General features: G+C 60.9%; 5 protein-coding genes across 5 annotated transcripts; 3 read left to right on the plus strand and 2 right to left on the minus strand.

Annotated features, from left to right (window-relative positions):
* Positions 1-1,061: 1,061 nt before the first annotated feature.
* Positions 1,062-3,781, minus strand: THITE_2106279 (uncharacterized protein). The gene is made up of 2 exons (XM_003648568.1): positions 2,929-3,781; positions 1,062-2,871 (listed from the first exon to the last, which is right to left on the minus strand). Exons 1-2 carry the CDS (start codon positions 3,699-3,701, stop codon positions 1,191-1,193), a joined length of 2,454 nt encoding a protein of 817 aa, XP_003648616.1. The 5' UTR covers positions 3,702-3,781; the 3' UTR covers positions 1,062-1,190.
* A 523-nt stretch (positions 3,782-4,304) lies between these two features.
* Positions 4,305-5,917, plus strand: THITE_2106284 (uncharacterized protein). The gene is made up of 4 exons (XM_003648569.1): positions 4,305-4,493; positions 4,558-4,937; positions 5,034-5,135; positions 5,210-5,917. The coding sequence occupies exons 1-4, from the start codon at positions 4,410-4,412 to the stop codon at positions 5,277-5,279; spliced, it is 636 nt and encodes a 211-aa protein (XP_003648617.1). The 5' UTR covers positions 4,305-4,409; the 3' UTR covers positions 5,280-5,917.
* Position 5,918: 1 nt separating this feature from the next.
* THITE_2106286 (uncharacterized protein) lies at positions 5,919-6,466 on the minus strand. Its single transcript, XM_003648570.1, has one exon. The coding sequence runs from the start codon at positions 6,244-6,246 to the stop codon at positions 6,085-6,087; it is 162 nt and encodes a 53-aa protein (XP_003648618.1). The 5' UTR covers positions 6,247-6,466; the 3' UTR covers positions 5,919-6,084.
* A 189-nt stretch (positions 6,467-6,655) lies between these two features.
* On the plus strand, positions 6,656-10,441 carry THITE_2106287 (uncharacterized protein). The gene has a single exon (XM_003648571.1). The coding sequence runs from the start codon at positions 6,914-6,916 to the stop codon at positions 10,148-10,150; it is 3,237 nt and encodes a 1,078-aa protein (XP_003648619.1). The 5' UTR covers positions 6,656-6,913; the 3' UTR covers positions 10,151-10,441.
* An 857-nt stretch (positions 10,442-11,298) lies between these two features.
* Positions 11,299-13,536, plus strand: THITE_2148588 (uncharacterized protein; the record flags this gene model as incomplete). The annotated part of the gene is made up of 8 exons (XM_003648572.1): positions 11,299-11,675; positions 11,753-11,848; positions 11,926-12,001; positions 12,090-12,193; positions 12,263-12,550; positions 12,649-12,754; positions 12,821-13,126; positions 13,195-13,536. The coding sequence occupies exons 1-8, from the start codon at positions 11,401-11,403 to the stop codon at positions 13,534-13,536; spliced, it is 1,593 nt and encodes a 530-aa protein (XP_003648620.1). The 5' UTR covers positions 11,299-11,400.
* Between the last annotated feature and the right edge of the window lie 621 nt (positions 13,537-14,157).

The raw sequence follows: 14,157 nt of genomic DNA on the forward strand, positions 1-14,157 counted from the left end.
AAGATCTTCTCGCCTGGCGACTTAGTTGACGAGCCGCCATCTGCGCGAGACAGGCGGTTGCACACCTTGGACAACCGCTCGTAGGGCCGAATGAGTCTCTCGCCCTGGCCATTGTAAGCTCAGGCCGACTCAGATCTCGGCAGCGTCTGAGGGCAGGCGGCACTTCAGCTGACGCCTCTTCCCATGTCATGGCGAAAACGCCCAAACGCCATCGAGGGAAACAGAAAAGTTATGTGCCAGGTCTGTGGGCGGGCCTTATCTATGTATTCAGGTTGACAACCGTCCCGAAAATCACGGAGACAGCAAGGGCAGACACCGGGAAAAAGGAGCCGTCCGCGGCAAGGAGGAACTCGCTTGCGTGGGCCGAAACATCGACAGAACAGCCCGGCATCGAGGCTCTGGGGCTGCGAGGGCGATATCCCATCGTTGTCCTCATGCCGAACCCTGATGTACAGGCCAAGCCATCGGCACCTATCTGCAATAACCATGATAGACGTCGATGTGGTGTCACAAACAGTGCTCAGTTCGCTGGGCCCTCGACGATTCGTCATGTTTACGGAGTACACGTGCACCGTTTCCTAGGCCAAGGATCGTCCTATACGCCGTGGACTAAGATATTTCCACTGTAAAGCGGACTAAACCAGTCAGACTGGCGTCACCGCCAGGTCCGTCCATACTTGTTCTCAACAACCACTTCGCCGTTCTCACGGAGCGTGGCTGCCCTCTCTTTCTCACTTGGGTGACTGGCGCGGTCCGAAAATGAGCCCTCAGACGGTGTTTACCTGCAAGTGTGCAAAAGCTGCGGCACGTCCACTGCACATGACACTATGGAATGGAAAGGCCGCTTATCCGCATGTGTATCCAGCCAGCGCGGCAGTCTTGACGGCTAATGGGCCCGAAGCATGCTATAGCATATCGGCACTGACCAGCTAGATGTTGGACAAACAGTTCACGGTGCTCTAGACATGTCTCGTTCATGACCTCGATGCTGCACTTCCTTGCTTGCCCTGCGTGGTGATTGTTTATTCAGAAATCCCACTCTCAGCGTCAAACCTGTATTCACTACCAGCATAAGCCCTACCGACATGACGGGGGAAGCGACCCAACTCCTCAACACCAACCACCCACCAGCCGGTACCATCCCGCAAAGCCCGAACTCACCCCTAAAACAACAGCAACAACATTGCGGCTCAAAAAGTACACTCCCTGACCCTCCCCTGCCTGCCGACGGGGTACTCGACCCAGCGCGCGACGCCCCTGCGGCCGGCGACGAGGACGGCGCCGGGGTTGACGACGTGGCAGCCCTCGTAGGTGAGGCAGAAGGGCGGCGCGGAGGGGTCGACCAGCGCGAGCGCCGTCGGCAGCGGGTACAGGTGCAGCGCGGCCGCGTGGTCCCAGTGCAGGGGGCGGACGGCCGGGCGGAAGGGCGCCAGGTGGCCCTGGTCGAGGATCGTCTTGACCAGCTTGCGGGCGACGAGGGTGTCGTAGGGGGGGGGGGGTTCGTCGCTGGTTTGGTTCTTCTGGTTCTGGTCGGAGGGGGAGGGCGGGGATGGAGGGGGGTCGAGGTCCATGGCGTCTTCGCCTGGTGGGCGGTTGGCGTTGGTGTTGGCGTTGGCGTCAGCGTCGGTATCGGCGGTGGCAGTGGTGCTCGCTTTGCTCTTGAGGCGCACGGACGAGCGGCGGAGGCGGGCCGACATGTCGTCGCGGAAGAGGACGATTTCGTGGTTCGGCCCGAACAGCGAGAGCCGGCTGGGGTTGCTGGTCCAGATGGCCTCGCCGCCCTTGCCGTCGGCAGAGGAGAGCCCTGCCTCGGCGTTGGCGGCCGCGAAGACGCGCCTGATCCGGGAGGTGAACAGGTCTGGCACCGGTTTCCTCGGGAGCGGCACGGCGGCGCCCCCCGAGAAGGCCGAGACCCATCCGTCGTTGTCGCCGGGAACGAAGACGAAGGTCGCCGTGGTCAGGAGCATGGGGAAGTCGGCTAGCGTCGAGGCCAAGGCGTCGAAGAACTCCTTGTATTCGATGCTCCCCCCGCTGCCCCCGCGGGCCATGACGGCGTGGGTAGTGAAGTTGCCGGCCAGGACGAACGCCATGGGCGTTGACCCTTCCGGGTCGGTCGCGTAGAGCGAGAGGATCTTCTTCAGCGCCTGCAGGCTACGCGGTTGGTCGAGGTTCAGCTCGCCGACGATGACCACGCGGCCGCGCCCAGGGCTGTCTGGGTTGGCCAGCGCTGGTTGCCGCAGTAGCCTCTGCTCCAGCTTCCGCATGCGCGAGCCGACGGCCCGCTCGCTGCCTACTCCGAGGAAATCAACCCAGCCAAAACCGCCCCCCACCGTGTGGTCTGCCCCGCCGTCCAAGCCACTGATGCCCAGCGTCACCCGCCTCTTCTCGCACGGCGGTTGGCCGATGAAGAAGCCCTGGAAGCGGCCGCCGATGGTACCGCCCACACCACTGCTTCCGCTCAGCCCCCTGCCTACCGACTCCTCCTCTTCCTCGTAGATACCGTCGACCAGGACAATCATGCCCGGCGTGAACCAGGCTGAATCCTCCGGGATGGCAACCGCGTGGGACAGATCGAGCGCGATGGTCCCGGTCAGGTCGCTGATGGCCAGGTTCCCCGTGGGCAGGATGACCAGCATCCCGAGCAGCATGTGGTTGGTGCCGTGACGACCGAGGAGGTTCGCAACGGGCGTTATCTTGTGGGATTGCATCGAGGAGGCGCCGCGACGGAGCGCGGAGCTGCGGGCGCTCGTGACGGCGGAGGTCTGGAAGGCTTCGTTGCGGAGAAGGCGTTGGTGGATGACGTTGTACCTATTTCGGAATGCCTCCGTCTTGTGGGAGGCAGAGGGTAGGAGGGACGGCTTGGAAGTTATTCTGCCATCGCTGTTAGCAAACACGGGACGACTGGAGAAAGAAACAGGACAGTCAGACCTTTCAAAGTGCTTCTTGGCCACGTTGTATGTGTACCTGGGCTGGTCAAAGGCGCTGATGACTTTCAGCCATCTCCTGACATCCCGCACCCCCTCGTCATCCGGCTCCTCGTCGAAGTCCATCGCAGACATGCCAAAGCTGGCCTGGCTGTCGTCGCGTGTAAGCGTGGTCGCGGGCCTCAGCCCAAGCCGGGTATTGGAGTTGTCGGCGTCATCGGTCGGCTCCAGCATCAGACTGTTCTGGCGACTAAGGCCGCCGCGTGGCCCAGTCAGGATCTTGCCGCCGCTCATGTTGCCCTCCAGGGTCTTGAGGATATCCTTGAGCTCGGGGCTCGTCCCCTCCACGATGACGCCGCCATTGCAATTCTTCCAGGCACGAGCGACTTCCTCCAGGACCTTTTCGGCCAGGCCTTCCTCCCTCCATCCCGAGCCGCAGTGTCTGCCGATGAAGGTCGCGAGTTCTTGGAGCGCCGAGGACGTCAGCGTTAGACTATGTTTCTTGGTGAAGGTGCGGAATGCCAGCGGCCGCAGCGTGGCTGGGGGAAGGATGATGGGAAGCACAGCGGCTTTTGCGGGTGCCGGCGGTTGGAACGGCCTCAGCGGGTGGGCAGGCGTCGCAAACGCAGGCGATGAAGACGGGATCGCACTGGATGGCCCCGCGTTCTTGGGTGCGAAGAAGGGCGGAGGCGGTGGTTTGGCCCGTTTGGCCACCTTTTCAGGTGATTTGGCTTGGTTCTTTCGCGGACTCTTCTTGGGACTCTGTATTATCATCATCTTGGCTGTCGTTGTCCCAGAGCAACTGTAAACGAGGTGGTGCTGGCGCTGGCGTCGAGGTCCTGAACAGCGCGTTAATGGGTTGCGGCCCGACGCGTCTTAGCGCGTTTGGCGGGGCGCCACGGCATGCGCGCAGGGGTCCGGTAGCGGGTCGTCGTTAAAGAGGTCCCGCCAAGACTAATTTCGGAACCTACCGCTTACAAGTATTTACAAATCGCCAAGGCCATGACGACTTCGAGCAACATCAACAACAAAGAATCGCAAAGACTCGTAGCAACAACTTCGCGAAACCTCAACCAAATCGAAAGAAAAGAAAACGAAGTTAACCCGTACCTTGACCTTGACCCGCATCCTAACCTTAACCCGAATCCTAACTAGTGGGGGGCTAGCGCCGCCCCCCGTACCCCTGGCAAACTAACCCCTTGGCGATAGAGCAAACGCCTTGGCGATCGGGGTTGCGTAAAAACGTTGCAAAAACATTGCCGACAATTGGCCGAAATTAGTCTTGGCGGGACCTCTTTAACGTCTACCGGGCTCCCGGCAGGCAAGTGGATCCACTTACACTACCCACCTCAGTGTAGGAGCTCGATTGGAGCTCGAGGTCAAGCTGTGACGGCATTGCCGCGAATTGGATGTACGGAATAGATGGAGCTTCAAGCTTTCGTTTACCTATCCTGTCTTTCCCATCTAGCCAGGTAGTTGAGCACGATGTTGACCACCCGTTTATTCTCGGCGAGGCAACTCTGTCGCCTCTCGCGTGGCTTGTCAACATTATCATCGAACCCAAGCATCGTCAGTCCCAACCCGGACCCTGAAGAAGCTCAATGCCAAAAGTTGACACCGAGGCCATCTCCAGAAAGTCTTCCCCCACCCCGAAACTCCGAACGCCTACCTCCTCTCCTACCTCGACACCACCCCGCCGAACCCGGCGCTCGCAATCGGCAGCACCACCACCGTGCCGCCGACGCCCAAGTCCTTCCAAGGCAACCCGCGCTTCCTCTCGATCCTGAACGACGTGCTCGCGCAGCACGCGGCCAGCGACCCGGGCCTGAAGAGTCAGGCGCAGGCGTTCGCCTCGCCCGGCGGGTTCAGCTTCATCCAGGCGCGCAGCCAGCGGGGCTCCGGCACCGGGGCCGGGGGCGCCAGCGCCGAGGGCGGGGCCGGCGGGGCCGGCGTCGGCGGGTGGGTGCATCTCAGCGATGCGCGGAATCCGCCCGACTTTGGGCGCATCGCGTGGTGAGTGCTTTCTCTTGCTACGCCGCGCGCATAGTCATTTGCGGTGTCAGTTCCGGAAATGGAGTGATGAGGTGCTGACTGGCTGGCTCGTTGCAGGCCCGAGGATATCCTGGGGAGCGTCGAAGTGGACGGCAAGGGGGAGATCATTGGCAACTTCCAGCCTAGCGGCACGTACCGGATTGTGACAAACCAGGGAATGTAAGGACAAATGCGTGCCAGCCCCCAGCCCCCTCTCTTCGGCTGTCCTCGGCTGACGGATTGCTGCGTTTTAGCTTAGGACTGAGCCCCTTTCTGCAGGAGAAGCTGATAGCACGGCTCCGCGAAGAAGAAAAGAAGTCGTGATGGGATGTTTAACTTGACAAGAGCTTAGTCCCGTGCCTTGGGGAGAGCCGCTGGCCTGCACTCCATCTATTTCGGATCCTGTATTCAATGACTCGGCCCTTGGATATGGTGTAAGATACGCGCAAGATGTAATGCCACTTAACTCGCGAGAGCACAAATGGCTTGTGCCCGTGCAAAGCAATTCGGGTTCTCCGGCCTATGTGCTTGGCCATTCGGAGGAGAAAACGCAAGGAATTAATGTACAGATGTGGTCGTAACTTCGTTACCGCATGAAGCCAGGCGAGTGTCCCATCAAGACAACTCGAAGCTTAGAAATCTCCCGCAGGAAGCGCGAAGAGCACGCTTAGAGAGTTCATCGCACATGGAGAACCCCCTCTCCTCACTCGTCATCCTCCTCCTCCTCCTCGCTCGTTTCTTCGAAGTTCGCTTTTTTCGGCTTCTCTGTCTTGACTAGCGCATCGCCAGCCCCAGTCGCCGGGGGATCGTCGACAGGAACGCCTTGCGAGCGGAGGGCTTGGTTGAGCTCTGGAAGGACCTTGAGCAGGGCTTTGTATTGGTCCAGTGACAGCGAAATGCCCTGGCGCAGTTGTCAGGTCAGTCGGGCCATCGTCAGTGAAGGAGCAAGAAGCTGGATCGAACGCACCTTCTTCCCAGGTCTCAATTCGCCGTCCGGCGCGGTGTAATACTCCCGAATATTGACCAAGGTGACACCCTTGAACTGCGAAAGGCCAACGCGCCGGTTCTTGCCAAGCTGGAAGCAAGGACTTTAGGAATCCGCAGGAGAATACAGGTAGGCGATAAATTGCTAGCAGAGCCGGGGATGACCAACCTCCCAGTACGCGTTGCCGTCGGCATCTTGGCCCTTTGACAGGTCCTTTTGCGCCGCCGTCTCGCCCTTTTGCTTTTTGGTGACCTGCGGCTCCGTGTCGCTCTCGGCTTCCACGCGCCGTTTCTTGTGGTAGGGCATGGTGGGCAATTGCAGCGATGATGCGGCGGCGATTAACGACCTTGAAGGAAGAAAGAAAACCAATGATCTCGGTTTAAACCCAGACTTTGATGCGGTCGTCGCCCAAGAAACTCTCAAATTTGGAAACCGCAGCGAATGCTGCGGAGCCCCGCGAGGGAGCACAGAACTGCGGAATGTTCGCTGTGACGTCGATGCGCGACGCGTTCGCACGTGAGCTCAGACCAGGATGAGCCCACGCAGCTAACCGAAACGAACAAGCTTCGCAGTTGCGCACGGACACTGCAGTGGAGACGGGCCGCGTTTGAGGATTTGACGGACGGATTCTTGCCAAGGCGCTAAAGTTAGTTAGGCCCAGCCTTGATGAAAGAGGAATGCTTGGGGGCCTGCCCCCTGAAAATCCACAGGGAAGCGCAGCCCTCCTGCAACAAGCACTGTGAGAAAATGCAGGTGTTTCCTTCACTTATCATCTCAACGCTTTCTTTGTTCTAAATTGTTCTCGTTTTGCTGTTTTCTTTTTTGCGCCTTTCTCCGTCAAGAGTGGGCCTGTTGATGACCCGAAAACCGTGCTGTGCATGCTCGGTTTGACTCCAAATTGCGACTGCAGCTGTGCAGTTCCCAGTTCCCGTCCCGAGCCGATGAGAGGCCAAAAAGGAGCCGCTCCGCCTGCATGAAACAACAAGATGCGCCGGTCACGGGCGCCATACCCGACAAGATGGACGAAAAGAACAAGCGAGATCCCGATACCGTAAAACCGGAGCCCTCCCCAGTGCCGAGTCCGACGAGTCCGGACCCGAGCGCGACCGTAAATACGGACGACGCCGACGAGAGCCTAACCAGCCGGCTCTTCCGCTTCCTTGCGACAGCGTCCCCCGGAACGCTCGGCGGCGTTGCCGTGGGCCTGGCTGCGACCACATACCTGGTGCTGGGCAGACTCGGCCTCGTGCTGATTGGTGCATTCGGCGGGATCGTGTCCTTCATACACTGGGAGCAGCGCAATGCCGAGGTAGCGCGGGCGGTCAGAGGGGAGCGAGGGATTGATGTCCTGTCGCGGCTGCTTGCGACGAAGCAGGAACCCGAGAGCGCGCCTGTCAAGGAGCAGACCGCCGACGATGCGCTGGTGCGCTCGTTTGACGACCTGCAGCCCGAGACACGCGAGGCATTGAATGAGCTCGTAGACGCCGTCATCGACAACTACGTCAAATGGTGGTACTCGCCCATCGTGCCTTCGGACAAGTTCTTCCCGCTAGCCTGCCGCAAGACCCTCACGAATTTCTTGACATCCGTCTCCAACTGTCTCCGGAGGAAGCGTCCCGCCGACGCTTTTCTCGAGTTTGTGACCAATTCCTCCTCCATCCTCGTCGTCTTCATGTCGGAGCTCTCGAACGCCTTCTCCGAGCTGCCGCCAGACAGCAAAGCCAACGCTCCCGATGCCATCTACAACTACCTTGCCTCGCATCCCGAGTCCAACCTGGCTAACCTGCTGAACCAAAAACAACAAGCGGGCAAGCTCCGCATGGCTTCCGAGGACCTGCTCGGCTTCTTGGATCGATCTTCGTACGAATGCGAACCGGTTAGGGTCTTCCTCAGGGAGATCCTGGCCGGTGTTGTCCTGGAGACGACCCTCCAGTCGTGCTCGAAGCCGGAATGGATCAATTCCTGGATCGTCTACTTACTGGAATCTGGAGAACCCGACATCAGCCAGGCCATCGATGTGGGCATGCAGACCGGGCCCGGCGCGGACGTTGCCTTTGCCGACTTGGACGGCAATGTGGGCAACATTGGTCTCACCAAGGGCAATAGAAACTCGTTTGAGCAAGAGAGAGCGCGGCGGAAGGAGTCGATGGCACACAAGAAGAAGCTCAGCAAGGCTGAGGAGGAAATGGAACTGGCCATGGAGGAGATGAGGCGTCTCAACCAGATGATCGCCCAAGAAAGCGCTCTCAAAGAGGGGTCGCAGAAACAAGAGGCGGGACCCCCCGGCAGGAGCGGGAGCGCAGCCGAGGCCACGGAGCGGCTTCCTGGCGCCCTTCAACGCAATGTGGACAATCAAGGCATCAAGGAGGAGCCGAATGCCAAGCCAGGCCCGCCACAACCGCTAGATACCTCGACGCACGCGTCCAAACGGACGAGCAGCGATGGCTCTTCAGACAGGAACGAAGCGATTTACACCCCGGCCACGCCCATGTCTGGCACGACTCCGTCTTCGAGCCAGGACTCGTCGCCACCAGCGAACGGGGGGAGTCGCTTCACGAGTTTCGACCAGATTGTCCCGCCCGCCCAGGATGAGGCAGAAAGCGAGGCAGGTGAGCCGCGCAAGCCGCCGCCATTGACGTTGCACAACGCGACGGTCACGGTCCTAGACGAGCCGGGTGACGGGCGGATTAGGACGAAGCCGACGTGGGACTACTTGGTGCAGATCGAGCCTGCGACCACGGTTTATCCCGGGTGGATGATCGTCCGGAAGTACGCCGATTTTGAAATGCTACACGAAGTGCTGCGGCGGATTGCGACCATCTCCGGGGCTACGGGGTTCTCGGAACAGCACAGCACACTGCCGGCGTGGAAAGTGCACACGCGGACATCGCTGCGCGGCGAACTGGAGCGCTACCTGCGCGACGCCTGTTCGTATCAGAGCCTAGCGGAGAGCGAAGGACTGAAGAAGTTCTTCGAGCGGGATCACGGCCACATGCCCAACGCACCCAAATCGGGATTCCAAGCGTTCGAGAAACTCGGCAAGAACGTCTTGGACGTCCTGACGAGCGCGCCGCTGGAAGGCTCGAAGGCAGTTGTCGGCGGCGTGACCGGGGTGCTGGGGAACATCGGCTTGGGGCAGCGGAAGACAGCGGCGGCCGCGCAGCAACCTCCGCCTCCGCCTCCGCCCTCGGCGCTGCAAGACGTGACAGCGGCTAGTCGCTTGTCCATCTCGGCGCTACCGCGGGCGGACAGCAGCATGTCATTGAGCGGGATGCGCAGGACGCGCGACAGCATGGACAGCCAGCGTTCATCGATCGTCTCCCAGCAGCCCGGCAAGATGCCGCCGATGGAGCGCCGCCCCAGCTACAATTCGCAGGGGGGCGACGGGGAGCCCGACGGGGCGCGCCTTCCGGTGACGTCGGCCAGGAACAGCCGCGAGCACAGCCGGCCGTCGAGCCGGGCGCCGAGCCGGGCGCCGCCGACGCGGTCGCCGTCGAGCCTCAGCCTGGACGGCTTCCGGCTCCCCCCGCCGCCCGACATGATGCCGGACGACTACGACTCGCCGATCAGCCCGGCCAGCGGCGGGCGGCCGCAGGCCGACTTCCAGCACACGCGCTCGCTCACGATGCCTACGCTCGGCAGCAGCACCAGCCACCAGCAGCAGCAACAGCGGCTCAACGGCCCGCCGCTCAAGGGCGTCAAGCAGCACGCGAAGCTGTCGGAGCAGGAGACGCGCATGACGGTCGAGCTGCTCTTCGCCGTCATCAACGAGCTGTACACGCTCTCGTCGGCGTGGAACATCCGGCGCACGCTGCTGGCGGCGGCCAAGTCGTTCCTGCTGCGCCCGGGCAACCCGTCGCTGCTGTCGATCCAGGCGCTGATCCAGACGTCCGTGCTGGACGCCAACACGGCCGACGCCGGCGTCGCCGCCCTCCTGCGCAAGCTGCGCGCCAACGCCCTGCCCACCGACGCCGAGCGCGCCGCCTGGCCCGCCGAGATGTCGCCCGCCGACAAGGACGCCCTGCGCGCCCGCGCCCGCCGCCTGCTCATCGCCTCCGGCGTCCCCGCCGCCCTCATGGGCGTCATGGGCCAGGCCGCCACCTCCGAGGCCCTCGGTCGCCTGTTCGATTGCCTCCAGATCGAGGAGGTCGCGCGCGGCTTGGTGTTTGGCGTCGTCTTGCAGGCTGTGAGGACGGTTACGCATTGTTGACGTGATGATGGTATGTATTGTATGTAGGATCAACGCTTTTTTTTTTTCTTTTCCTTTCTTATCTTCATTTTCGTGCCTTCCCCTTTCTTTGTAACGAGAGACGGCGTGGTTTGGTGTTTTGTGTTGGGATCTCACCATGCGATGACCGGCGATGGCGGTTTTGGACGCGCACCGAGTTACTTGTGGATGTTGTTTTCTGGAATGACTTGTAAGACTTGTAATGAGGACGGGGAAGGATATAAACGGAATAAACGAGTTGTAATGCAAGCCGAGCGGCTGACAGCAGACGGGGCGGTGGTGCTGGTCGTGATGGTCTCGCTGTACACAGTAGCCGGGCGGTAGCAAGGGAACTAGGGACAAGAGGACAGGGGGGATGTCCGAACGAACGGATGGGCGAGGGCGTGTAAGTGAGATTCCACCACTGACGACGATCAACCCCAGCGCTCTACACTAATTGGTAAGCGCACCAGTAGAGTGGCATCGTTCCTCAACCTGGTGGACATGACAATGGCAGGCAAACGGGGCAGTTGCCGTACATGTCTGTCTCATTCGGGCCTTTCGCTGCTTTCGACGGATGCCGACCGTTCCCCCCGTTGCAACACCCCGCTCCCCGGGCGGGAAGCTTAGCGAGGATCCCCGGATTATCCGCCCGGGGGCCGCATTCAACCGGAGCCAATGGCGAGGCACGGCGCCGGGACATCTTGGGAGATCCTACTTTTGTCGCGTCATGGAAAGTCCCATGTTGTGTTTCCCGGTCGGTCCAACATTGCGGTTCCTGCTGCTGCTGCGTTTGGTGGCTGGTACGGACTAACGTTCACGACACCGCGGAAACGCACTATCTCCTCGGTTGTGATCTCCGCTGTGTTCGGGATTCCTCTTCTGGCCTTGACCTTGTATGCACCGCCGTACAGGTGCGTGTCTGTGCAGGATGAGCAGGATGACGAGCCGTTTTCCCTTGCCGTACTCCGGATGCCGATTCCGGGTCCGTTACACCACATGTGGACACGCCTGTCCCCCGGTTGGGACCAGGCGGTGTCCCGTTATCCGGGAACTTAGTCCAGTGTTATCACCCCGGGAGTCAGAGACGAGGTAGCATTTAGGAAGATCATTTTTATCTCGCTGCCCCTTCCCGGTGAACCCCCCTCTCTCTCATCTACCCACATTGCCAAGTCTCAGTAGGAGGACCTACGGCGTACAGACATACGGACACCTTGGAGGAGACACACGCGCGCCGCAAACACACCGCCGCCATGTCCGATCACCCGGCGGAGAAGCTAGCCAGGAGCGAGCACCCGGCGGAGAAGCTAGCCAGGAGCGAGGAGGGGTCGGGCATCGCCGAGGAGAAGGTCGCAACGGCGAATGTTGAGGACCCGAGCAGCCAGGGTCGGCGCATGCAGCCGCCGGCGTTCATACTCGGCCTGACGCCCGAGAAGCGCGCAGAGCTCGAAACGCGGCTCAAGCGGAAGATCGACGCGCGCCTGCTGCCGGCCATCATCCTGATGTACATCATGAACTACATCGACCGGTGCGTGGCGAGGCGACAGGAGAGTACTTGGCTCGGGAGGGTTGCGCGCAAGCTGACGGCGGAGCGACGACGGCCAGCAACAACATCGCGGCGGCGCGCCTGGCCGGCCTGGAGGACGATCTGGGCCTGACGTCGACGCAGTTCCAGACGGCTGTGAGCATCCTGTTTGTGGGGTACGTTGTTGCAATGCTTGCAATCCCCCATGCATCCAGTGGTAGCTTTCAGTCCCGGTCGACTTACACTGGCCCAGCTACCTCCTCATGCAGATCCCCTCGAATCTCTTCCTCAACAAGTTCGGCAAGCCGGCCATCTACCTGCCATTATGCGTGCGTTCGAGTCTCTCATGCCTCTTTTTTAGCCCCGCGCGCCCAACCAGCTGACTCCTGACTCCCTGCTGCCCGGTTGTCTATCTAGATGGTCCTCTGGGGCATCATCTCGGCGCTCACCGCCGCGTGCACCAACGCGTCCGGCCTGCTCGCAAACCGCTTCTTCCTGGGCATCGTCGAGGCGGCCTACTTGTAAGAAGCCATCGTCCCAGTACTCCCACACACACCCACCTGACTGACAGTTTCCCCTAACCCTCCCAGCCCCGGCTGCCTGTACTACCTCTCGTGCTGGTACACGCGCAAGGAGCTGGGCTTCCGCACCGCCGTGCTGTACTCGGGCGCGCTCATCTCGGGCGCCTTCTCGGGCCTCATCTCGGCCGGCGTGACCAGCGGCATGGACGGCGCCCGCGGCCTGCGCGCCTGGCGCTGGCTGTTCATCATCGAGGGCTCCATCACCGTCGTCGTCGCCCTGGCCTGCATCATCGTGCTGCCCAACTTCCCGCGCACGACCTCCTGGCTGACCGACGAGGAGCGCGTGCTGGCTGTGTGGTGCGTCTTCATTCATCTCTCCTGGCCAGTGTCTTGTTTTGTTTGCGGAAGAAAAAAAACATGGGACGTGCTGATGGGATTGACTCTGTTGCGCTTAGGCGTCTGCAGGAGGACATTGGCGAGGACGACTGGGTCAACCGCGAGGAGCAGACTTTCTGGAAGGGTGCGCGGATGATGTTCGCCGACGGCAAGACATACATCCTGGTGAGTCGTCATCAAAGCACGGCTCTGCCGCCTGCCGCTTACCGCTTGTGTCTGACGGGCCCGCAGCTCGTACTCCTCTTCTGCATCGTCGCTAGCGGCACGGTGACCAACTTCTTCCCCACCGTCGTCAGCACGCTGCAGGAGAGCTCGCTCTCGGGCGCGAGCAAGAAGAACAACGTCATCTCGCTGCTGCTGACGGCGCCGCCCTACGTGCTGGGCGTCATCGCCACCTACCTCAACGCCACGCACGCCGACAAGACGGGCGAGCGCTACTGGCACATCACCATCCCGCTGTGGGTTGCCGTGGTCGCGTACATCATCGCCGCGACGACGATGAAGACCGCGCCGCGGTACCTCAGCATGATGCTGATGGTATTTTTCCTTCCATCCCGTCCACTCCGCCCCTCTGCGGCCCCAACTTCATTGCTAACCCGGGCCAGGTCCCGTCCGTCTACTCGGGCTTCGTGGTCGCGCTGGCGTGGATCAGCAACACGATGCCGCGGCCGCCGGCGAAGCGGGCGGCGGCGCTGGCCTTCATCAACGCGGTCAGCAACTGCAGCAGCATCTACGCGAGCTACATGTACCCGACGAGCGCGTCGCCGCAGTACACGGTCGCCATGTGCGTCAACTGCGCGACCGCCTTCATCGCCGTGTGCGCCGCCACCGTCATGCGCATCGTCCTGGTCCGCCTGAACCGCAGGCTGGCCCGCGGCGAGTACGTCGAGGGCGCCATCAACGCCGCGCCCGGCGAGGCCGTCAGTTCTTTCCGGTTCAAGGTTTAGTTTAGGAGTCGGACTGGGTGGTTGCCAGGGGCGGAGAGATTTCTTTGGGCTGTGGGAAGAAAGGAGTCGTTTAGCTGCTGGTACCGAGTAATGAAACACCAAGCGGACTCGAATGTCAATGACCGTTGGCATTCCCCTGTCAATAATACAGGCCACAGCCCAAGCCATGCCATGCCTCACACGAAGTGAACCGGGCCAGCCACCTCGGCCAAGCAACCACGCTCAGTTCAACACGGCAGAAGACCAAACCTCAACAAGATGGTTAACCCCATGTCCGATTCGCAAGCCCCGCAAGACAGGCAGAGGAAAAGCCAACATCAGCAGAAATGAAGCGCCCCAACTAACCCCCAGTATGTATGTATGTATGTATGCATGCATGCAGTGTGTGCGAACGAAACAAAACCAAACAGCAAGAAATAAGACAGCAAAAAGTGAAAACCAAGATGATGCAAAAGCAAGCTCATAAAAGTCATGATAATTATCCGCCTCGTTGCTTTCCCCCGTTCCCATCTCCCGTCCTCGGCAGCCGCATTCCCGTTCCTCTCCCCATCTGCTCTCCACCTCCCCACCCATCCCAGTCATCTTCTTCCCTCCACAAGCTCCCGGCAGCGCTATTAACCA

The sequence above is a fragment of the Thermothielavioides terrestris genome, chromosome 1 (genome assembly GCF_000226115.1).
Source record: "Thermothielavioides terrestris NRRL 8126 chromosome 1, complete sequence".
In the NCBI taxonomy this organism is placed as follows: domain Eukaryota; kingdom Fungi; phylum Ascomycota; class Sordariomycetes; order Sordariales; family Chaetomiaceae; genus Thermothielavioides; species Thermothielavioides terrestris.

What these genes read in the sequence shown, in the direction of transcription:
- THITE_2106284 (XM_003648569.1), top strand. Translation starts at nt 4,410, where the DNA reads ATGTTGACCACCCGTTTATTCTCGGCGAGGCAACTCTGTCGCCTCTCG. An exon ending in TATCATCGAACCCAAGCATC is followed by an intron (nt 4,494 to 4,557) that starts GTCAGTCCCAAC and finishes GGCCATCTCCAG; the next exon opens with AAAGTCTTCCCCCACCCCGA. An exon ending in GACTTTGGGCGCATCGCGTG is followed by an intron (nt 4,938 to 5,033) that starts GTGAGTGCTTTC and finishes GGCTCGTTGCAG; the next exon opens with GCCCGAGGATATCCTGGGGA.
- THITE_2106287 (XM_003648571.1), top strand. Translation starts at nt 6,914, where the DNA reads ATGAAACAACAAGATGCGCCGGTCACGGGCGCCATACCCGACAAGATG.
- THITE_2106286 (XM_003648570.1), bottom strand. Translation starts at nt 6,246, where the DNA reads ATGCCCTACCACAAGAAACGGCGCGTGGAAGCCGAGAGCGACACGGAG.
- THITE_2106279 (XM_003648568.1), bottom strand. Translation starts at nt 3,701, where the DNA reads ATGATGATAATACAGAGTCCCAAGAAGAGTCCGCGAAAGAACCAAGCC. An exon ending in GCCAAGAAGCACTTTGAAAG is followed by an intron (nt 2,872 to 2,928) that starts GTCTGACTGTCC and finishes CAGCGATGGCAG; the next exon opens with AATAACTTCCAAGCCGTCCC.